Source organism: Pecten maximus, chromosome 7 (genome assembly GCF_902652985.1).
Source record: "Pecten maximus chromosome 7, xPecMax1.1, whole genome shotgun sequence".
Lineage (NCBI taxonomy): Eukaryota > Metazoa > Mollusca > Bivalvia > Pectinida > Pectinidae > Pecten > Pecten maximus.
The window spans coordinates 19,461,781-19,488,229 of record NC_047021.1 but is presented as its reverse complement, the minus strand read 5'-3'; the positions used below and the strand labels follow the sequence as shown (position 1 = coordinate 19,488,229).

At 34.4% G+C, this 26,449-nt stretch overlaps 1 protein-coding gene and 1 long non-coding RNA gene across 3 annotated transcripts in view; both read left to right on the top strand.

Annotated features, from left to right (window-relative positions):
* Window positions 1-1,356: 1,356 nt before the first annotated feature.
* On the top strand, window positions 1,357-4,849 carry LOC117330816. Its single transcript, XR_004533410.1, has 4 exons — window positions 1,357-1,534; window positions 1,896-1,954; window positions 2,377-2,405; window positions 2,861-4,849. It is a non-coding gene; the product is annotated as an uncharacterized LOC117330816 (long non-coding RNA).
* A 7,070-nt stretch (window positions 4,850-11,919) lies between these two features.
* LOC117331823 (wnt inhibitory factor 1-like) overlaps window positions 11,920-26,449 on the top strand; it is a 68,076-nt gene continuing 53,546 nt past the window's right edge. Inside the window, exons 1-2 of one of the 2 annotated variants that reach the window (XM_033890744.1) lie at window positions 11,920-13,321; window positions 16,422-16,561. In XM_033890744.1, coding sequence (XP_033746635.1) covers window positions 13,180-13,321; window positions 16,422-16,561 — 282 coding nt within the window. In that variant the 5' untranslated portion in view covers window positions 11,920-13,179. The remainder of the gene's footprint in view (window positions 13,322-16,421; window positions 16,562-26,449) is intronic. The other variant, XM_033890745.1, reaches the window with a different exon arrangement.

Sequence of the window (26,449 nt, the reverse complement as noted above, 5' to 3'; positions counted from 1 at the left end):
TATGAAACGTGCTCAAAATGTGTGTAATTTCAGTCCGTGTTACATTGTATGTTCGCTCGTGTGTCCGAGGTACAACAACAACAACAACAACAACAAATGTCAACTTCAGTCCTCAGTCTGGCTGATTTATTTTTAATAACAATGTGTCCGTTTACTGTGATTGTTCACCTTGTATCACAAGTTTATAATTTATTTCGACAAACAGAGACCCTCAAAAACTTTTTTATGGTGGAGCGTATAACTATGCGTGACAGAGTGCTCGTAAAAGAGGAAAACAGATTTATCTTCGTCTTAGCATTTGGTGCTAATTAGTGACTAAATGTGGCACTATTTAGGTACAAAATGCAATAACACATTGATTGAAAATGTCAAATGTCTCATGTTATATCAATCTGCGGTGTGGTGGAAATCAGTTACAAAACGACTGACTTGATTAAATTCATATCTGAAACTCTGAATGCTGACTTGCTATATCATATTGTATATCCTCGAGATTTATCTGATCATTTACAATATACAGTGCATATATACGGTGTTAGAATATTATTAAACAGAGAGCTTTAAACAATAGGTATACTAGCATTTTAAACACTATTTCAGTCTAACCATTGCCAAGATCTATGTACTTCAAGATGAAACGACTAATTATATGATCAACATTTATTCCGAGAAGAAATTTCTAACTGCAACTACTGCCCACTCGTATATAACGCTGGACACTAAAGGAACACCATCGTATACGATAACAGGTAAGGAGCGGACAATAGAAAGTTGGAATAGTTTTCCACGATAAGATTAAAAGTACATGTATAGTGTCCTACGTTCATGTACAGCATGTTGGGATTGTGTAAAATACAACATTTACAAACAATCACTTAAATCAAATAAAAATAAGCTAATTTTATGCTGATGAAATTAGAAAAATATATAACCCTAACGAATTATTTGATCAACTTGTCAGGGGTTAGTGAGGATAAGAAGATTTATATACTTCATAACTTTAAAAAGAAAACCGATGATGATTTTAACATTCCTACTTCCTCTAGGTGGATATTCCTATTCTTTACCAGTGTAATAAGTTTTTTATGAGAAAAATAGCAACAAGATCAATTTCGATATCATCAATGTACAGACATGCGGTAAATGAAATTCGACCAGGTATACTCACCGAGGAAATGACGTTGCAGATACATTGTGCTCGTGGGAAAAAGAAGACTAATACACAAGCATCACTTGTTTTTTCTACCACGGGTCTACATATTGATATGTGATGTTTGAATTTAAACTTGCATTATATTCAACTAGCATTACCGATTTAAAGTAGTTTTTAATTATTGCGCACTGTTTTTTACCCAGGTACATCCTGGTGGCGCTACCATGTCCAGAAGGTCACGTGCGAGGATTCTCCTAGCGCTGATGACCAAACTCCCTGGATCCAAACAAGAACTGGTGTCGGGGTGACCACAGCCTGTGTTTTAGTTGTGGTCATCGTCCCGGTCATCGTTATGATTGTGAAGTGCAAAAAATCGAAAAGGTAAACTCGTAGTTTATAAAAATGTCAATAATTTGTTTTGTCTCTTTTGCTGATATCTTGATATCATCTGTCCAGTTAGCTAACGAAGACAAAATATTCCAGAAAACATTGTATTAAGTCTTATATGCTTGCCAAATGCAATTTATATTATAATTACTGGTCTATTTTTAAGGGAAAAAAAGAGAAAAAAGCAAATCTATATTTCTGTTTTTGTATTAGAATTGTGTTGAATCATGTATTGATTAAACACTTATAAGATAAACAAAATAGAAAAAAATAGTCTAATACATGCATGGTAAAATGCATGCATACACGTATTATGATACACTGTATTAACCAGACGGGATTAAATATTTTCCAGTTCGGTAGATACAAATGAACGAGCTGTTCTACGTGATCACACACCTCTACATTCCAAAGGTAAATACTGTACAAAGCATGTATCATTTAATATAGGTTTTATTTGATTGGTAACTTAAGAAAGGAAACACAGTATGTACATCATGGACGTAAGTACACTCTATTTGATCTGTTTATGGTTGCCAAGGGAACTATCAAGAATATATACAGTATAAACAGTAGACGTTTACTAGTATTACTATAATACTCACTGCCTACTATATATTATAAATCTACAGAGCATGAACATGTGATTGATTCTTTTACGAGGGAGTTAGCTATTAGCTAGAAAAACTCCTTTTTGCTGTTTTTCCTCAATTAAGACTCAGCAATAACTTCAGCCGGACCTATAGTGGACAATATTCCAAGTACATAGTAATGTAAGAGTTGTCTCCCATTTTACCTATTTTTTATGCACAACGAAGCTGACATTTTATTTTCAGGTACAGTGAAAAAAATGGCGATATCTTCGGTAGGTATTATGAATTAATTTTGAAATCGCTTGTGAATTGTTTTAGAAGTGATGATAATTTTGATCGATTTTTGTTAGAATTCAATTGACAGTGAAATGTATAGTTTTGTACAGTTCCGATATAATGACTATAACATGCCTATGTACCATCCTGATATGGCTGGTTCAGAACGAATCACGTAATCAACTAAATAAATTAAGATAGATAATTGTGATTCTTTCACTTCACGTTTGTTTTTGACAATTTTGATTTATTACTTTCTTATCTGGATTTCCACACATTTGATTCCTAGCGTCACTGGCGACTTAAAGAAACAGTTCTGTCTTCATTGTTTGCCATTTACTTATCTATTTGTAATTTCATATTGAAAACGCATCTAAACTGTGCATACTTTTGTTCATTCTTTATCTTAACAAGTACTTGTGATATATTTCATGCTTTGTGCGATCTAAAGGTTCCTCGGCCAGCGAAAAGTTTTGAAGAAATCAACGACTGGAGATCGAATTGGACTGGTAATGAGCAAGGAAATATTTGATTATGTATTATTCAGAAAGACACTGCATATAAAACGAAAATGTGCACGTTATACATACGCATTATAAACGAATCTTTATTTTAACAAACACCCATTGTTCTTAAGGGAAAACATTTCAGAATGATTTTATACTGAGTAACAAAAGCAGTTTATATACATCAATAGGAAGTGTATTCCATTAATTAAGGACCTAAGAACCAGCCTACTTTTGTTTGTTAATTAGACTATTGTTTTGTATTTACGCTAAGGCGTGTTGTTTGCTACCTATTTATATACATATAGGATGTTTTAATGTAACAATACTGGAATTGCTTTATGCATGCTTTATGCATAATTTCTTCATTTATAAGTTTAGCATGTCTTCTTTTTCTCTCTATCTTTCTTTCTTTATTTTTTATTTATTTATTTTTTAAATCCATCTTACATATTGGAGTGTCTGGACGACTGCTTTGATCGTTTCAGCTGTGAGGTCTATATCATTGACCCAATTGTCCTTTTAGTTCCGTCTTTTGTTGTTGTTAAAAATGTTTCGAAACACATGCTGAATGCCTTTATCAGTAATAATGAGACATGTATGAAGGAATGCGTATCGGGCATGTACTTGATTGGTTCTCCGTATTTACTTGCTGTTTTTAATATGTGTTTTACTCTTCCGTAATTCAATGATCATGGGTTAACAGTAATTAGATTGATTTGGTAGTCTTAAATGCAATTGAGAACTTATTATAAAAACGCTCTATCAAAAATACCTTTCCAGGTCTTCATCTAGCGCTTTGTTCTGGGTCTGATGTTAATGAGGACGGATTTGACGTTCGAGTGTTGATCCGTTTAATCAGACATATATTGAGTATCACGTAACGTGGCTTTATTTTGGAATTGACTTATAACGATAACCTGCCGTTGATAAGATTAGCGAAACATATAATTACATCTGATAGAAATCTCAAAACCGCGCCTGTTTTACAAAATGTATCACCGGGCTGCATCTATTAGTCAACAACGAAAGATAGTATTGCAAGGGAAGGTCACTGCCTTCGTGTATACTACTCATCCCTCCGCTACCGATAACATCAGTGATTTCCTAACATACTAACATACGTAGGAATAAATATATATATATTCTTCATCAACAACTTGTTCCTTAGAATGGGATTCCCATGCATACGCCAACATGATATAAATAAATGTTTGTTCCTGAGTATGGATTTTCCATACACGTGTTAATTACATAATCAAACCTCTCTACAAGGTGTGCACTAGTATGGACATCCGGACAATTGTAGTAAAACCCAGTTTCGTCCGTTAACATTCGTGATCTTATGGAATACACGTGGCCGAGTCCGACACTCCTATCATTGTATATTATTTCCCATTAATCCTGCCACAAAACGATACATATGCTTGAAATCGTCGCTACTTGCATGATATCCAGGTAATATTGTAGTTGTTACGTAGAAGACCGGACAGACAATGCCTGACTGAAGGACATTTTCTCATTGTTTTGTTATGGTTTGTATGTCTCATTTATAGAAGTAAAATATCATTCAAATGCACACAAATGAGTGATAATGTGTTTCGATTAACAGACGTCCTTCTATGAATAAAATATTTATACCAAACTCTTAAACATCGTTGGTTCAAGATAGTCGAGAGTCGAACCAGCGCCATGGTTCTCTCTCCTGCCTGACAAAGACTTTCACACTGCGATCTGTGATATTCCTGGACCACTAAATAACATCAATGTTTGAAATAACTTTTATTGTGACATTTATGTACATTTCATATATCGTGAATCCGAAGCCGACCTGACTGTAGTTACATTTGAACATTTACATTTGAGCGTAAATGTATAATTATGGTAACGATTTTTTTATTATAATTGCCTGTATTTATATTATGTAAAATGTGGTTTGATGCGTGACATATAAAAAGTTTATTTATCTCTTGATGCTTGATATTATGTTATATTTTAAAAATAGAATAGCGGATATATTTCATTTACGATATCCGTTAAAATTGTTATTCAGTCAAAACAATTGGTTTCTTGAAACTGCCATTATACTCTTGTAACCAACGCTATACGAATTTGACCAGGTCGTATTTTAATGTCTCTTTATAATATTAAGTATGTGTTGAGGTTTACACATATAAATAACGCCCTGCATGCACTGCTTACAATATATTGGTGTCGTTTTCTTTGATCCACATTCTTTAAAGGGCCTTTTTACCGAAGCCGGCTACAATATCTTCTGATCCCTTTAATATGACGGGGATAAACATATACAGGAACGTGTCCTTGCATTGACATTAGTTTGGTTTTCTCATACTGTGTTTCACTCCTTGCTTAACTGTAACACCTAGAATGCGAGAGGGCATGCCTTACATAGGAAATATCAGCTTATAACACCGCTTTATGTACTAACCACTCACTTACCGCCCACTAATCGCTCTCCCACTGCACACCCTGCATATATTCAATGTATTCCATGATTAACGTACTAGTTGGAAGTTTATCTGCATGAACCCAAGATACAAAAAACACACCCCCTCGGTAAGGTCGGTAAAACAGTATTTACATCTCCATATAAATACACTCGTGCTTATTATTTAGCTTCGAACGAGAAGCGGTAAAATCAAAAGTGATGACTACTACACATCTGCTTCTACGCCACATGACACGCGTTCCATGACGTCACGTCAAAACTCAACCAATATGATGATTTGTCATCTCTTAGGGAAGTTTGAAATTCGCATGTATGTAGCCTCCGAATCGCACCATATGTTACGATTCCATCTCTGCGTGCAATGGATCGTAACTTTTGCATAGCAATTATTCATTTTATAGTTTAAGAATATTATTCAAAACAAATCATGAAGTGTAACCATGTTCCTGTTTACGCCCACGCTTTCCTGTTCAGCGCCTATTTGAAATATGGTTTTATTTTCCCCGTTCTCCATCGTCATTATGGTAGCATTTTTCAGATTTTTTACTATGAAGTACCATGTCATTATCTTCATAGCGTTACTACTTTCTATCAATAACAACACAGTACAGCCAAACATTAATATGGTTCGGCCTTGTATTTCTTATACCAAAATATGTTACACAATTGAGGATTCCATGTGTTTCGGATGTTCAGAAGTGTTTTCTGCATTACAACGGTTTCCATGTGTCGTGTATAGTCAAACCCAGCAAAGTAGGACATCAATGATCAAAATATGTCATATATTGGACTTTCATCGTGTTCGACATTTGAATGTCATAGTTAGATGTCGGGTCTTTATAAAGGCCATAACATGCTATTCATGGTAGATCCAGCTTCCTCTCGTATTCATTGGTGGATATCACAGATTTCCCCAGTAGATAAGTAGAACATTAATAAGCTGCAATATTAGTGTATCCGGATGTGCTGCTACTAAAGAAAGTTTAGTGAAAAAAATGACAGGATTGACGGGAGGATAAGTTTATGCCAATGCTTGTAGCAGACAAAAGCTCCGATCTAAACTCAAATTCATAACGATACATAAAAAATCATACCCTGGAATCAACATATAAGCATGTTCCCTTATCTTCAAGGACACTTATTCACGCAGTTCTTTTCTTTCAACAGTATTTTGGATAGATTCTTCTTTAAACAATGGTACTTTATATGCTTAAAATTACTTCAATTGAAGTGTTTCATATTATAAGTTGAAAGCATGAAATTTTGTACAAAAACAATATTTTTACAACAAATAGTACTTAAGCAATACTTTTTCTTTCTCAACAGTATTCGTATGTCAGAAATCTTATATTAATTTGATATTTTCATGTCAATGCGCTGTTGCTTTGAATCATTGTTATGGTGATCGACGCCCATGAGGACTAATTGCGGGAATGTGTTTATTAATTCACCTTTACTATGTAATTAACTATGGATAACGGCAAGCCTACGAAAGGTCGCATTGATGAAAGCAATAATTAAACAAATAATGACAATATATTACTTATGTAACAAGGAAACAATTGGCAGCAATTATGGGTACATTTTGTATTTTGTTTTTAATTATATTTCCTGAACTATCTATTTTTGCCGTTATTTTGTAATCATGTACATGTATATAATTTTTAGTTTGCTTGATGATTTTATCATGTACGTATTTATTTTAAGAATATAATTTTGTATTATCGTATACCTGAAACAGATGCAAAGAGTTCAATGCGTTCGTGGTATAAACATTTCTACTTTAAACCATGCATAAATCAATTCTGGATGATTGATAATCGATTCCTGACTGACGAGTCCTAGAAGGACAAAAAGGCTGTGTGAGGTCCCTATCATCACTGCCTATTCCTGGAAGGACAACGTACCTCTATGATGTCACTAGCATCACTGACGAGTTCTAGAAGGACAACGTACCTCTATGATGTCACTACCATCACTGACGAGTTCTAGAAGGACAAAACACATGTGTGCTATACCAAGCACTACTGAAGAGTCATCGAAAGACGAAACACCTGTCCATTGCATATCTTTATGCACTATTTGTCTTATGCTGCATTTATTTCTAAAGTTACATTTAAAAGTGTTCTGGATTCGTGAGTAAATTTACAATCCTTTATTTTAGTTACGGACGAGTGTGAAAAACAAGTGGTTTAAAAAGCTTAAATGTGGATGTTTATCGTTTTGTTGCTAGAGAACAATGGCACTCGTATCTTTGCAGAGTAGTTAGAGTAAGTATTTTAGGGAGCAAAATCTCATTTCATAAGTAAATGTATGTGGCACATTACGTTCTCAAGACTTGGTTCTCCATTCAAAGACCCTTATTTTTTGTAATAATACCAATTGAGAATTGTAGAATATAATAAAAAAAATAGCATAGAACGTTTGCGGGATTACCACTTGCTTTCATCTAGACTCCTGAAATGTATCCCCCCTAGGTTTTGCAAACAATTCTTTGTACCTAGTTAGTTTCTATTATCAGACTCAACGAAGGTGCATACATGGAATTATGATACATGTCTAATAGTAGCTGGTATGTCGCGTTCGTACATACATACTGGAATGCCTGCTTTATGCATGTCTATTACTATAGCGTTCACGGTAGGTATTCACTAGAGTCGAGTAGCACATACTACTTTATCAATGTAATTCTGTGTGAAGATAAAGTCATCTACTTAACAAACTGCACTTGATGTTGGCAAAACACCTTATAAACAATAGATAATCAAATCCAGATTTACACCCAAATTGTTGTTTATATACTTGTAATCCATTCACGACTAAACTATCAACAGTCCTGTTAGCAATTGTGTAAATATGTTGGATGGTATTCGCTTCTCTAACGAACAGGCCTGCTGAGAGCGGACTGAAAATTGCATACAATTCACGGTCGCTTATGCCTGTTTTCTGGTTGATGAAGCATATTAAGGGGCCAAACCGTGGGTCAGCGACTCTCTGTAGAACATGAGATCTAGATAGCTGTTCGTACAGTGTTGGGTAAACTAAAACACAAATCTAACTCATTCAGCAGAACAGGAACAAAACTTGTTATATTTATTTATTATGAAATTCCCACTTATCTTAGGTTCGTTATAGTATTCCTTTAACTAAGTGTAAAAGTATATCACAGCTTGTCTTTGAAAACAATTAACGATGCTATATTTACATGTATTTCTAATTTATCACCAACTTAACTTAGAATGACGTTTGCCTTTGTGTATAAGATAATGCTATTATGTAGTCCATATATATATGTGATTGTGTCATGTCAGTAACATGTCAGAATGTTTAATTGACCGGAAAGTAAACATTGTAAAAAATATACTGACCAAAGGTCTAACCAGACAGTCGTAATGTCTAGTCACAATGTACGAATTGATTTGTTACTGGTCATACGCGTCATTTTGATTGACAAAATTGACAATTTATTCATATCTGTTCTTAATTGTTTTAATTCATCTGCCTAACAAAACAGAAAATTGTTCTAGTGCTGACCCCACACCCGATTCCCATGACCCATATATGTTTTTCGTTGTAGCACTCGGTGAATCGTAAACACGTCTTTGTGTTGTTTTTTTCTATCGCACTTCCTTTGTGGGCCCTACTTGACTTAACCAAGTGTATACTTACAAGCCGGTCTCTGCAATCTCCGAGCGCATCAATATACATCTCCTGCTCCGAACATGATTCGCGCTCGATATCAACTTCTTCATAACACTTGTTGTTTCAGGGCTTCTAGCCCTGTCGGTATTGTTAAGGAATATTTTCTTTGTATTTTGAACACTGGTGGATGTCTCGAATTTCGTCAAATGAAACAATGTTCAAGTAAAATTAAGATTTGGAATTCGATACCACATCTCAAAGAATGAATGTTTAAGTTAAGATCTACACGAGTGATCCATGCTGTAGGTTTTCAGATAGGACAAACTCACACACAACAAATGTTTGGATTTTGGAAAGATATATTCTTATTAATAGCACAGATATCGTTAGTGGTTTAGCCCCGACAACAATCTAAACAATACAAAACGCAAGTCGTGTAAAGATTTATATTATCTTCAAAGTATCAAAGAACATTATTTTTAATGGTTTTCAGATACAAACTTACAAAGGGGAGGGAATCAATTCACGTGATGTATTAAACTATTACAGCCCATCTATTGTAATACGTTTCATCAGTTTTAATGTTCATACAGTAGGATAAATTTGCTTATGGACATACGTATTTCATTTTTTTTCTTTCAAGATATACGGTAATATGTAATCTTTTACTTCGATTAACACATACTAAGGCAATACAAGTCAAATCACATTTGTTATCGAGTCATCATGTTCAGAGTTGTTCAAGCACACGCCAAATAAATCCAAACATAGCGATGTTCAAAACATTGTTGAAAATGATATATTAACGTTTGTATATTGCCATATAGGTATGGGTAAATTTGAATCCAAACATGAAATCACACTTCTGTCCTCAATGCTATTTTAATGTTTTATACTATCAGAATATAAAGTACCAACGTAATAACGAACTATCACTCAAACTGGAAATCGATTAAACGAGGCCAAAATATACACCAAGATATCGATTTGCATTGGAACCAGGTGTTCCTGAAGAGTGGGGGTCCTCCGCTTCACCGACGGCACTTTTACCATACATATTATCTGAAAACAAATAGTATATGTCTTCAGAGCATGATACTGAATTGTCTATATATATTTATCTTAATATGTATGAATTCATATAAACAGACTACAGATATCAACTATTGCGCTTCTTAGGTCAATAGACTTCTCTCAACACTCGACTGTTTCACTAATTCAAAATAAAAGCTGTAGAAATCTTTACATTTTTACCGTGTTATCACAGCGCCAGGTGTTTTAACATTTTACGCAACCTTTTATACATGTCTGTCAATAGCTGTTGTGTCCATTACTTATACGCTCTCTGATATTAAAGCATAATGGTTACACCGTCTGGGATCAGCGGCTCATCCTATAGAGCCTGTAAGTCTAGGATGATCTAGAAATAATACAAGAACGATCAGCCAATACAGCTTACATAGATAATATATACATATATTATCAAAGTAGTAAGAACAACTACACGGACAAGTTAATTTTCAATTTTTCGAGGCTATCCAACCATTTATCAAGACGCAAATGTATTCTGCTAAGCCTTATGTAACAGAACAGGAACGACTAATATAGCTTTCAGATAAATACATAATATTATATATATACATATACCTTGGTATATCATCGCGATAAGGAAACTCTACTGTCATTTTAATATAATTGTTAAACCCGTTAAAGACTTAACAAAGAAATTGTATTCAATAATGATACCATCATCTTCAAATTAAAGTACTGAACTTGAGATTGAAGAAGTATTTATGAAATAAAATGGAAAAAGAATGTTAAGGTAGTTTTCATTCCAACTTTGCGTTACATACCTTTTCCTATTAGCTGTTTAATGATACCTTAGGTATGAAGACATCAATTGGATTATGTAGATATCCTATTTGATTTCTCTCATACCCACTAAAAATGTGCGTATTTACTGAACAGTAGCAGGCACCTAAGCTTTCATAGGAAACCTAACACAGAAATGCCTGGGGTTGAGAATTTAAAGATAATAAAAGATCTCTTGACGGTTTTGTCTTCGGATATAAACTATTTATATGTATAATCTTTAACAGTGAAAGTTTCGTAATTCCTGTAAAACATGCTGATATGTATATGCTGAAGCATGCACTACTATTGACTGGGATTGTGGAAGGATTTATTTCATCTGTCATAAATATCTTTTCGATCGTGAATACTTTCAGTGTTATAGGCTGGAGTATGTAGATAATTTGTTAAACGACATATAAAACAGATACATGTTTAAGTGAATGTTTATTGCAGACAAAGCAATGTTATAGGGTAGTGCATTTATGACGGATACAAAAGTGACGATAACTTATCACAATATACACAGATAGTACCGATTACTTGTGTAGTGATAAGGACTTCAAGTGATACCACTGAACGTGCATGTGTCCAACGCCTATGTACCTTGATCACCCGATCATTACACCAACCTTATATTGTCTTATTTATTTCATAACAATATATGTTCATATTTAATCAAGTCTCATGCAAATGTTGACCTTGTTTACCACAGAGGGCACATGATGAATTTGAAATACGTGTGCAAGCTTGGGAAAATTAACGTTAATATGATATAGAAATGAAATCAGTGTACACGATCAGTCCCACCCTGTTTATGTGGTTATAGTACTGTATAATGATAACCCGTATCGTAGGTGTTGACCGCCTGTTTACCGATACCAAACCTTACACTATGAAACCAATTATAAAGTCAACAATGTTGTTTTGCAAACAAAAACAATCCAAACCCCGAGCTCTTAATGTCCACATAAAGCCAGGTATAATCGAAAATCTCTCCAGGCGACCAGGGTTAATTTGTGAAATTTAGGGGAGAATGATCGTCATCGCCTGGTCCATGATTCGTGAATACACCTACCCCTTGTTTAGATAATGCATGATTAAGCATGCGTGAGTCAATTTCATTGCAGACTTGGCTATCTCACGAGCACAGTGCTCTGATCTCTTCTGAGTAGTGGATGTTCATACACGGGGTTTGACGAATGTTAATCCATTTAAGCAAGATTGAAAGCCATAAAAGTTGTACATCTACAGCAATAGGTGGAGTTGTGGAAGAGGACAAGCCAATAAAACGAATGGTGTGCGCCTACAACACGCGGAGTATCTCTTCTGTTTACACTAACCATTCCACGGACGTGTGTTAAAACGTCATATTTTCAAACACGCATGATACGTGTAATGAATGTGCAAACAGTTGGACGAGGACGAATTTCATTTGTTGAAAAAAGTCCATTTAGCGTGTATTTGTTGTGATGAAAATTAAAGGGGCCGTGTATTTAGGGATTGCATTCTGCTGCGGATCCTGTGGGAGCTTCTGTCGACAGTTCTCAGTAGGGAATACGTACCTGAAGCTATGTGCCCGTCCGGGATGTATGTGTAGTAGCCACGATAGAGCATCATACCGGCTTGTTGAATAAGGTGATTCTCATATATTCTGTTACCACTTTGGAGGACTGGGGCTTTATCTTTTAATGAATATATCAATTTTAATACTGCAAATCGGGGCTGGGTGAATTGGTGGAGGTGCTAGTAGTAGGAGTAGTGTCTGTGCTAGTAGAAAAAAGGTCGAGTTTTGTGTAGTAGTTTCGGCCTCGCCAGTCTCGGTAGGTCTCTTGTCCGTGTTTTAGAGTATTAACCTAAGCACCTGTGTTTACCGTGAGCTTATCACAGCTATATCGGTCCGCGCTGTGCCTAACCCTTGCCAAGGGCTTGATGAGGAACTGACAAGCTGGACATCGCTTTTTATGCAGCCTATTTGAGTGGCGGTCAGTGATGGTTGTTTCTACTGGTCAGTGTAGGAAGCAGCAGGCGGTACAGAACACTGGAATACTAACCGTATTATTAGTTATTCCTATTACCCCAATATGAGACATATGAACAACACTTAATGGTTTGTTTTGACGAATGGTTGAAAAACATGAATACTGGTTGTTTTGGAGTTGTGGATGCTATTCCAACAGTGCGGCCTGTCACTAGTAGTATTACGGAGAGGGATATCACAGCGGGTACTTCACCAGTACTACAAACTACAGACTTATATATCACTTTTGACGGACCACGTAAGAACATAGAGACAATTAAATGACTCGGGGGTACGTCCTTAAACTAACCATGATCTACAAGATCCTAGCCTATATCGTCGTACCGTTGCTACTTTCCAGTTGTCTAGCCAAAAGCAAACTTTCGCTTTGGATGGATGAGAACCAGGTCGAGCACTTAGTTGGTAAGTAGTATTGTTGAATAGTATTGTTTTGTTTCAGTTCTTACTGAATGGTTTAGGCCATACCCAACCACCACTTTGTTTAACTACTGCTCTCTTGAAAAACTTCACACGAAATTTATACCACATGGTCTGAGTAGGGCAAAACACACACAGGAATCAGAACATCGACAACACTGAATTGTTATCATGTGCATTTGGTTCCCTAAGTGTGTACAGCACTTGTTATATTTTCATAGTTTCTGTTACGATGTTTCATCTTTAAAATAAATTTTACACAAACCATAGAGAAAGAAGATAAACGGTCATAAAAGTTACAAGTGTTGAAGATTTTCAGCCGAATCGCTCTTTTTATCATATAATCACAGATCGTCTACATATACTCGGGTTTTAGAATTAGGTCTCGGGGTTCCCCTGTACACCATACTTCACCACTGTATCTCCCAGGGTCAGCCTCCGTGTCTTGCTTTCCTCACATTCGTACACGGACACTGCAGAACACTGATAATTTCAAACTGTATGTAGTATTAATAAAGGAAACACGTATCAATAATTGCATTTCAGATTATTACAAAATCTATATTAAATGGAGCTTTCCTTTGAAAATATGTTATCAACTCATTGTAAGTGGCCTAACGTTAGCCACTATTTGTAACGACTTGCATTAATTTACAAATAGCTTAATGTCTGTAAGAGTTTAAACAACTACCAGAGATAATTAGAATGTTTAAAACATCCGATTGAAATGTGTTTAAACAAATAATAAACATAAGACAATGAGTAATGCAATTTACATGTAATAGCTCACAAGTATTTAAAGGTATTTTTAGCCACAGTCCCATCCTTCACACTCAGTTAATGTGCAAAAATTCCACGACAAAGGTGAAAACTTGAGTTCTGCACAGCTTCTGTAACAGGTGCCCGTGCAGCTCTGTAATTAATGCTTCACATCCATTGACAAGTAACAGACGACTGCTTCTCAGCATGATACATGTCATTAGCGTAACCTTATAGATATCCAACAAGGCTAAACATTTATTCTACTCAATAATAAAAAAAATCGTCTGAGTAAAAATATTGACGGAAATAACAGTAAATATTTATATGATTCCAAAACCAATCCCAGTATATATAAACTGTCGGGGTTTTTTTTGTTAGAACGTGCCAAGTCTGCATTTTGTTCGTAATAACCACTTTACAGAATTAATGTAAAATACTGTTCGTTATAACAGCTTAACGGAATCTCTGTTGTAAAATACTGTTCGTTATAACAACTTTACAGAATCTATGTCAAATACTGTTCGTAGAAACAATTCTAAAAATATCTACATATATGTACGTGAAATAATTATCGTTATAACAGCTTTACAAAATCTATCAAAACTATTCGTAGTAACAGCTTTACATAATCTACCTGAAATACTGTTCGTAGTAACAGCTTTACTGAATCTACGGTAAATACTGTTCGTAGTAACAGTTTTACTGAATCTAGCTGAAATACTGTTCGTAGTAACAGGTTTACTGAATCTACGTCCAATACGGTTGCTAGCTGTCTGAAACTCTGTACCAAGAATCCTAGCCTGTTTATACACAATACACAAATCGTACTTCACGAGACTACAGTAAAAGAAAGCTTATACAGCCGTCATGATGTGCCAACGTTTGTCTTTTTATCGTTACTGTTACACGTTTCAAATTTAATTAAGTTTTCTTAGTGCCAAGGCATCTTTTGTTTTTTCTAGTTTAATAGAAATAAACACTCATTAGATCTGCTGTTCTTACTTTTTTGTTCGGATCAAAACAAAAAAAAACTATGTAGGTATGTGTATCGGATGTCAACACGTTTGGCGAGGCTGGCCTTAGGGGATTCCCAATACCGTATGATAATTATAAACATTACGTTTGTAAGTTGTCTGACTTCCTGATCATCGTTCTATAATGCTGTATGAAATGACGATGTAATGATTGTGTTTACTCATAACAAAGTATCGTGCCAATTTTTCTTATGTGCAGAGAAATACCCGTTCATAGACATTAATTTCCAAACAAAATATTACCTTTATCACAAAGAAAAAAAAACATAAATAACGATTTAAAATATGAAATGAAACAAGAATATATATATATATCTTAAAAGAATTGTAGATTATTTATTTATTTATTTATTACGAGATTTCGTGACAATTACTTAAGATTATAAAAAAGTAATATTAATGCATCATTTGTAAGCATAACGGGTACAAGACAGTCTTATTAGTATGACCTTTATGACAACAAGATAATATTTATTGTTTTGTCAAAAATGAAATAAAACAAAAATACATGGATATCTTTAAGAATGGTATATTTTTTTTGTTTAATTATCACAAAATATCGTGACAAGCCTTCATATTGCTACGAAAAGTATGAGAAAGATATACTTATGCACAGTTTGTAATCCAAACAGATACACAAGACCACCCCTTGAATTTGACCTTTATCATAGCAGAATAACATTAATTGTGTTGTCAAATATTGAATGAGTATTAAGACCACCTGGATATCTTGATTTTTTCTAATTTATCATAAAATGTCGTGACAAGTTTTCTTATTACCATCAATAATATTCCAAAGTAATAATCCTGCATATACTGTATGCTATTTAGTTCCAAACGGATAAATAAAACCACGTGGTGAATTTGACCTTATCACATTAACTTAATTTATGGTGATGTAAAATACAAAATGAAACATAAGAATGCATTGACAACTATAAAATTGTTGTACAGTTTTTGCTTATTCGTGACAGGCTTTCGAATCGCTTCGGTAATAACCGGTAATATATCTTAAAGTGATACACATGCGCAGGTTGTAAGCCATTTAGATCCAAACGGATAAGAAAAACATCTGCCGGAATCAGCATAATGACTTTTAATTTGTTACTTAGATATATTTAATATTCATGATTAGATAATATCAGACACCGTGTCTTTTTTAATTTTGTTAAATTTTTTTTTTTTATGTGAAATCTTTAATCACTGGCTTAAATGTCATTATGAATTAGACATTACGACAGACCAATCACAATGTAATTTAAAATAAGTGATTATTTTTTTCTTGACAGGACTCCGGATGAAAGTGTATATTGTTAGCGACGGAACGTTTCCCCATTATCTGCGGACCCCAGGGATAGACAAGGGGCTACAATCCATCCCTTCTGAGGTGGATACTGTAAACCTCACATGGGAAGCTGGCGATGACACGGTAGGCCATAGTTTCCTATTTGTATTTAGTTATTGCTGACTGAACAACGATTTTATTTTTTATTTTGCGTGATTTTTATTCACATTAACAGCACACAAAAAACACTCACAGATGAGGATATATTCGTATGTTTATGGTGCAAATATTGTAAATAAAGTTTAAATGAAAAAATACTGATACATTTAAAATCATTTTAACACAAAAAACATATATTGTATTGTAATCATGTACTTGATAAAAGGGAATGGAATAAACGATTACCCTATATTAGCATATATGTTTTAGATAATTATCAAATGATGTAAAATAATGTACAAAATCAGAATCGATAACTTAATCAGTTTAGTGTTTAGGGCGTATTTGTGTTTAAGATACATGTCCTATCATATATCCGATTGAGAAGAGAAACTATTGTACAGCTTGACCGACAAGCTTTGACCAAATTAACTCATATTTGTCAAGCGACCTGACTAAGGTCGAAGTATTATTTACAATTGAGTATATCACTCTATGTGATAGGACAACGATCAGACACAGTTCAGATTAAAATATAACTCGCCATGCCCTCCATGTACAAATCTGGTCATACGTGGTAACATACACAGTATACCGATATAACAATGCACGTGAAACTGTCAGTAACAAATCACGATTTCTTAGCGTTAATAAGGTAGAGCTTTAAGACAATGACAGTTACTAAAATGTATGATAAAAACCACGATAATATTTGTTTGATGAAAAACGCTGATACAAAGTTGTTTATTTATATTTCTGATAATATTTGATCCACATAAATATTCATTACTTGATGACAAATTCCTCTATTTTTCTAAAAATATCAGATTCCCACATGGTTTATTTATTAGCTGGGTTAAACTGTGTTAGACCCTTCTGATACCGCCGATCACCACGCCGTGACGGGGACCTTTACCGGGGTTAGCGGTAAGCCTGCCGGACAAGTACACCCAAACAATACCCAGGGCGATTAAGATTTTTCAGATTCAATAAATCCAATCAAATTTGTCATCACGGGCGGCCTACAAAATATTTGTGGGCACGAGAATTGTATTTGTACTGTCCGGACCACCTCCCCAGCTCATCAGTGTGGTACGGGTGTCACCGCCGAGCAAAGGGGCCGTGCTTTTCATTCAATTGTATGTACAATTTCGGAGATCAGGGGTTAAGATCATATAAAAAGCTTACTTGTTTGAAATCCGATGTCACATTGTCAGCTGATTGGAAATCTTAACGATACGTACTCTGTGAAACAATCTTCTTTCTGCAAATTGTTTTTTTCTATAGACAGGCCTGAAGCCAGTCCCGGGTAATTGATTTAAGAAACTTTAATCTTGTTGTGAATCTTTAACGATGAAGATAAAATAAAGCGGAAGAAATTTAATACCTTGACCTATTCAAAATGGCTACTATAGCTGATTTCCAAAAATACGACCATAGTTTTCACACCAAGGAGGGTATGCTATGGGGACGAGATAACAGGTTCAATACAGTGTTAGTACAAAGAAAGTTTACAAAACATTCCACAACGAAAGACACTTCAGCACGGCTAATTGGCATCATTTATATTTCAGTTTGAATTATCAAGTACACTACATTTTGAAATGAAATAAAACATATATAAATTGATCGATTATTCTACAAATAAACTTGACGTGAAAATGTGTAGGTTTAAAGTTTATGTGAGATTAACTGTTACTTTCATTCAACGTGTTTCAATCGAAAATGGCTCTAAATGTTTGGTGTATAAATGTGGCCTTTGTAGATATATTCCTTAATCTTGGGTCCGTCGTTAAATAACACCAATTAACCCTGGTGTTCTGCTGGTACATGGTTGGCCGCGGGCAGAGATCATTTATATTTGCTATCCGCGTTTTACGGGTTTAAACCACATACAATTGATGTCTATAAGTTTAAGATATTGGCAACTGTACCCTTTCCCTTTAGGTGACATAAAATTTTTATTTCTTTACAGAATTTCCTACATTAAACGCACTGGTGAAAAAGACCGTAAATAGCTTCAAATTTCATTGCACTCCACAAGTATATTTTTATTACCATGAAACGTAATTTTATCACAGTGCTGTATCGTAAAATAGGAATGTAGGCAGGTTGACCACAGCTACCTTGGACTCGATACAGGGACCAATTCGTACTCCCCAACCTTCGTGATCCTTTGTGTTGCTCCGATACCTCCTTCTACCCTCCACTATCGTCACCATTCAACAATACTACGCTCCCTATATTGTCCGTCCTATAAAGTCTTACTCCTACTTCATATTTCTATCTTCACTTATGCTGTCATTCTGTTTCACATTATTTACCCCTTTAACCCTATCAAATCACTTCTTAACTATTCTGCCCTACTCACTCTTCAGCTGTTTGTTTCCCTTTCTTCCTCCCTCCCTCACCTTTCTGACTTCCCACCCTACACCGTTCGCTCTCCTCCGAACCCTTTCTAACCCCTACTACACTACCCCAAAACATTGCTGTTCACTTATTGTCTGAAATACCTCATTGTAAACAGGTCTTTCCCGTACTCTCTCCAGTCACCTTAAATATTCATCTCGGGGTAACCCTATTGACCTCAGTCAGACGAATACCAGACTGTCAATACCTGTGAGACGTATGCAAAGGTACAACTATTATTGGACAATCTGGCTGGGAAATCGTTTAATAGCCAAGTCTTTATATTTGTGCACAATGTTTTCTATGTTCTTAAAAAGCTTGAAATTTATACAACAATCACATTCAATATGATGTTTATCATTTGACAAATCTTTTCAATAACTATTTCGCTTCTAAATAAAGATATAATCACACGACAACATTGTTGTAACTTTAAAATGTGCAATAATATGACGAAACTAAATATTCCTTTTCGTTTCAACATTATCTTTATTTAGGTAGAAGTAGTGTAATAAATCAGGAATCGATGGTTCCTCGTTAGTGTTACTTTGTAAAACACTCTGCTCTGTAAATATTCATTACAACTGATCACGAAAAGTGTTCACGATAAGCTATGTCTGTTCTTTAATTCCGAAATGAATACAAAACAGAATCGACGTACGAATTGTTCGGTTTTGTGCCAAGAATGTTATCAGGGCCAGCTCTATTCCCCGTTGTAAGTGACGTGTCCGTCCTAGTCCCCCTTCCCATACCCCTCCCCACCAAGTGATGTGTCTATCAATGCTGTACCCACTGACCTGTGCACAGCAGTGCATGTGTTAAATGATAAAAAGTTGCGATATTCGGAGACTATTGTTATCAGAACAGACATTACTGCACATACATGTACTACAAGTACAACTTTATCATATAAATATGGAAGAATGTGCTGAAATGATTCTAATACCTTAGAAATTAAATACTGATTCCAACAAATCTGTGTAATCTACAACAAGTTTTGATGTGATAAAAAAACAAATACATGTGCAAAATAAGCTCAGTCGGGGTTTACGGTTCGTCTAAAGCAAATTTACAAATAAATATCATTTTTCGTGTTAAAACATACAAATTCAAATGGCGTCCATATACAGAAACAACACATTGTAGTTTTCTACCAATATGACACGTTCAGACATTTATAGGATAAACAACGCGTTATAATTCTCTAACACTGTAACACGGACATTTATAGGATAAACAACGCGTTATAATTCTCTATCACTGTGACATTTACATATATTTATAGAATAAACAACGCGTTATAATTATCTATCATTGTGACACTTTCGGACATTTATAGGATAAACAACGCGTTATAATTATCTATCATTGTGACACTTTCGGACATTTATAGGATAAACAACGCGTTATAATTCTCTATCACTGTGACACGGACATGTATAGGATAAACAACACGTTATAGTTCTCTATCACTGTGACACTTACGCATATTTATAGATTGAATTTTGTTCGTAATTCTTTATGATAAGATTTTAATAGTTATTTGAAAAAAAATCTTTCACATATTTGCAATTTAACGTACCAGAGGTTTGTATAAAGGACACACAGGGTAATTTTACGAAAAACATGACCATTGACTGTGATTCAAAGACATCTTAGGAGAAGTTGGGATGGTGTATGTTTAAGTTACGAATGTTGTAATAGCTGTAACAGTATGAAGCTAACGACAGTTTGTGGTAACTTTTCTATAATGAGTGGTTCTATTGAATCAAAAGGTTACACATGCATTTAATGTTTCTCTCTTAAGGTAGTGATTATATAATGACTAATTAGCTCGGATTCGAAAGGTCATAAAGAGCATTGTATCAGTTAGACTTTACACCAGTCGTCGGATGTGGGTAATGAATCACGGTTACTCAGAGGAGAAAATATATTGTGTATTTTCTGTCGCACTTGCTTTGTTTTAATTTTTATTTTTAGAGTGTTTATAATTATGTGTAGATGTTAGTATAATGATAAATGAGACAGGTGCCCGATACGTCTGGTAATTTCCTGATTCGTCAGTCCACGGATGTTAATAAGACCCAGTGGTACATGTGCGATTTTTCTCTAATGAATCATGTGCCTTCTACCGCTAATCGTTGATCTGGCGAAGATTCCTTAACATTTTTCTACAACTGATAACAAAAAAAAAATATTTTGAATCGGTACTATTCCATTCAGAAAACAGAACGAACAGATAGTATAATTGTGTTAAATTGACACATTAATTTCTGAAAAGAAATTCGTAACGCTATGCTCTAAAGTCGTCACTGTCCCTCTGTCTCTAGGTGGTAAAGGATGTGAACCCCCTGTTTCACGTGACTGGATCAGAAAGGACCTTTAGGGAGAGTTGGTGGCGTCTAACTCACGCTCTCCTGAGTGACGTTATCTCAAAAGGCCGGTGAACCGAATACTCACCCTCTCGTACAGGTTCGATTACAAATATCGATAGCAGAGCTTGATTGAATCTCTTCACGTAGAGTTTGCGTAGGGTACAATGTTTAGTATGTACAGCCATATCATCGGCTACATAGTCACTCTGTTATACGCCAAACGTGTATAGACATTTTAAGTCTTTCTTCTATTCATCATATTTTACGGTCAAGTAAATTCTTTGATAAAAATTAAATTAACTCGAGATCAATTTGATCTTACTGAAGTGACAAATGTTTCCTGTGTGATGGTTATCGGTTCGAGCTGTAAGACTATCAGAGGGGACAGGTTATCGGTCTGATAATGCCTGTGACGAAATACCTACATCAAATGTATTAACATACAATACAATACTTCACACTGTATACGTAAACTCCTTTGAAGTGTGTATATCCATGTAGATATAGACATTTAAATCAAATATCTGACATTTAAAAGCAATAGTACACATGTTTGTGTGCGATTTTGAAGATTTTTTTCCTTTTACGTTTTGAGCAGTTATCGCTATGTACAGGACTTCATGTGATATTATTTAAAGTGATCCCAGCATATTGCGACATTTCATTTACATATTACACACATGTATGATATTTCATTTACATAATCATTTTGAAATTGTTATCTTCAAATAATCTCGTTATACTTAATTCACTCATTATAAAATTTACCTTTTTGGATATCACATTAAAGTTATTTACATACAATATGGCATTTGCATATTATGATGATTCACTTAAATATAATATCATATTTTCACATGGTGCATCTACAAATGATTTACATACAATGATATCCCTACTGAATATTAAAACTCGTTTACATATTATACCACTTATTGTGCATTTGCATATTCTGAATCATATTTGCATACCAACAATCACAACTAATTAATACTGATAGATAATTGCTAAATCACGCTTATAATTCATGCATTCACATAATTATCATGATACATGTAACTCATCAACAATCAGTAATGTTTTCTAATTTGAATAAAAAATCTTACATATAAGTAATTATAGTTACGTGTACAACACATCATGTGGATGATATACCACTGTACCCGGTATTTCTCAACGACGCTTACAGTTCATACTGTAATACTTTCATGTTAAGAAAAGCATGGCGCTTTACTTACATTGTGACGTTGAAAAAATAATTGCTGGTGATAATGATGACTTAAATCTTGAATCAATTTTTTTCAAAACGTTTATCAAATCATCATTGGTATGTGGCTAAAATAATTAATTAAATGAAATAAGCAACTCAAATAAAATACCATAAAATAAAGTTAAGTAATCTAACATGATCACCCCATAACAAGCGACTCTCCTAAGCCAAACAAAATTCATTATTGGCACAGCTTTCCCAGATCATAAAGAAGTCAGATCTAACGCTAATTCCTAGGTCTGAAGAAAAACAAGAAATCGTCTGCATCTCCAAAAGCTCAACTTCGTGCCAAGTATAAATGTGTTTAAAAATTCATTTCTCTGCGATGATAAGAAAAGGTCGACATTTAAATTATGTATGCTCTTTGGATGTTTGATTACTTTTCAATATGATATTTATCTTCTCTGGTTTCCAGTCTCGCCATTGTTTTTACCTAGGTTTACCATTCTCTGAGTAATGACCTTTACGTACGTCTGGTGGAATAAAAGACAGTTATAGAACTGTTGGCAAATAAATTTGAATGACGACGAGGAAAAACGTATCGCCACGGGGATAAATTAGGTAAATTAGAGGTTTCGTAGATTTCAGGTGTTTGGTAGTTTTTGTTTGTTATGACTGCTATCTTGGTTCTGTTGGATTTTTTGTCGATGGAACAGTACGAAGATATATTGCTGAAGTATTTAATGACAGGCGTTAGGTGAGAAGAGGTGGCTAGCAAACCACCTCAAAGATAAACAAACACTAACGGCAATAGAAGAGAAGACGACTTTCATCTGTTTATCTTTAGATGTCCCTTCATTCGGCACACTCAGACTTACACAGATAGCGACGCGTCTGCCGCGAATGTCCATGAGATACTCTTCCAACTCATTAGAGGGATGAGGAATATGTTAAAACAGATTCTCTTTGTAGAAGAAAAAGTAACATTTCATGAAAGAAATTGTCGGTGTTAATTCATGTTGGCTGTTTTTGTGCCATTATCATTATTTGTTTATCGTTGTTACCTATACTGTAATCCAAGGCCAACTGATAAAGCTATTATCTTTAGAGTTTGGTGATGCAAAAGTAATTTTAAGATTATTTACGTGTTCAATCATAATATAAATGTAAGCAAACATTGTCTTCTAATTTCAATAAGAGATTCGGGGAATCTGGAATGTTTTGTTGTTTTTAAAAAAAAAAAAATTGCCAAGTTTCTCAAAAAGTGGCCTTGCTATTTTAATAGCGTATAGTTTATAGTTGTATTATAGCTGGGTATTTCGACACACCATACAGATTAGATGAACTTTAAAAGTTTGCTGTATTTTTTGTTTAAAATCTTGGATTTAGAGAAATTGATATAAAATCTGTATCGCTTCTCTAATTGATTTACAAAATAGATTTCTATAATAAATCTGATAATTTTCTTCTCACTTTTCAGAAAGAGTGATTTTTGGGTTAAAATGACATACAAAATGTATTTAAGTGAATTTTGAGAATAAATGATTTTGCACATGTCTATAATGTATACAGAGTCTTCCATACCATCAAGTGGAGTTTGTTGTTGTTGCTGATTGTTGATTATTGTTGTTGTATGTTATCATTAAGTAATCCGACCCGATTAGAGTGGCACTCATTAGATCTATAAATACATGTACAACTATTATAGTATGAATATCATATTGGACATTTTACTTTTATTTTATTTATAAATGTTTCAGAGTTTAACATTGTGTAAACGTAACAATAACAAATTGTATTTTTAGCTTTGACAGTACAAATACATTGCAATTCGAAAAACAAACTTGCTTAGAGTCTCGAAGCACATGAAGCCCTGCATATGACTAATGGGTCTACACTTTCCAGAAATTCTTCTAAATAGAAAATAAAGTCAGAGATTCATCCATGTTATTTCTTACAATACAGCGAAGCGTTTATGTATTATTTCACACAAAAAACCTACAGGCGTCTTGCAAAGCGGCTCACATAAGACCATGAACTCATAAAAATACAACCATCTTTATGTGAAGCCTTTGCATTCTAAACGTTTGAGGGATAACGAGAAGTTGTAAATTTTGTGTTAAATACAAACGTTTATCCGGAGCGGATTAATCAGGTGTACAACGCATGCATACGCTAATACATTTATGGAACTTTAATGAGGAAATAATGTTCTTTTTTTTCTCTCAAATTTCATTAATTTTTTTATTTCTAAATATATCATTTTGTTTAGGTGAGCACTTCAGACTGCAGGATATGTGTTACTGGCGTTTAAAGCCTGCATTTTTTTTTTTTTTTTTATCATTATGATTTTTTCATTCCGAATATTAGAAGGCCTCTCTAGAATATATTTAAAATAGCTTCAGAAATATTTGTATTTTATGGATGTTGTGAGCTGTGTACATGTACATACATACAGTTATATAAAACGTAAAGGGAGACTACTCAAAAATACATGTACGTTTAATAAACAAGATACACGTGTAAACATCATTTATCGATGTTTATCCAACCATTGATTAACAACTGATTATCAATTAAACTACTCAAAAATAATTTATTAACTAAAATAAAGGTTAGATCCCACCTGTTTTCAGCAGATAGGCTTTATAAAAAATAATTACAAACGAATTAGTTACAAAAATCAAAAACATTTACACGTGTTGACGATAACCCAGCCGGATGAATTGAAAGACCTTCTCAACAATAGCGCTGTGTTCAGGCTTGTTTGTTTGTTTGTTTTTTTGTTTTTGTTTTTTTCATTTTCTATTGCTAAAACAATCTATAAAGGAAAGAAGGATCGAATGAATGAACGAACAGCAATTGAAGAAAGAGCGTCAGGAACTTAAATACAAAAGGATGAATTAAAATGGATTGACCCATCATTAATGATTAAATGTGATTCATGAATTATGTTTTTGGAATAAACTACATAATTCTGTAGTAACTTAAGCTGTGTAAAACGTTCGTATTTTACGACATCTTTGGTAATCTCTTCAGTGACTGGAGCTTGTATTATTGCACATCATCGGGAAAACAACGGAGATTGGAATATTGGTAAAGTAATCTTATGACTGACATTTATATAAAAAAAAATGTGACACTGCAAGTACCCAATTTTAAATTAATTAAAATATAATGTATAGTATTCTTATGTAAAATACAATGACTTCTGTTGATATGTAGATACAATAGATGGGATAAAAAAAAAACACCGATGACGGGAAAGTGCCTCACCATACACGATCATCATACACTGTAGTAATTATCAGATGCCAATGGCCGGTATCGTCCATCACATCCCTGTTCTAGCGCACCACCAAGTTTTCACAAATTAGTACAGTGATGAATAGGGGAATCGGCATTATTTGCTTCAGAAATAGTTTAGACAAAATAATTAGCAATCCTTTCTGGTGCAATCATTCTAGAACGAAAATACTACTACTGCTTAAATATTTATTTTACAGTGTTACTTGTATAGATTTATTTTGTACTTGGAGCTACAATTAACTTGGTGATAACTAGTGGTAACTTAGCACCGATTGATGAGGTCGTATCGGTGTTATGTAGCCAGAGATAATCACGTGATATCAAACCTCACAAGATTCCACAGTAACCCCTTACAAACCACCCACATCACACGGGCTCTCAGCTACACTTGGCTGTCCATTTTCCCTTCCATGACCTGGTTGCGGGAAATAAGTTTCTGCAGTGATGAGCTCTTCTTCCTTCTTGCACTAGCTACCATGGCATGATAATGACACAAGAGCTACTCGGTGCATCTCGGGCTCTTTTATGGCTGTAACGGAACTGTGACTGTTTTATAGTTTGGGCGTTGAA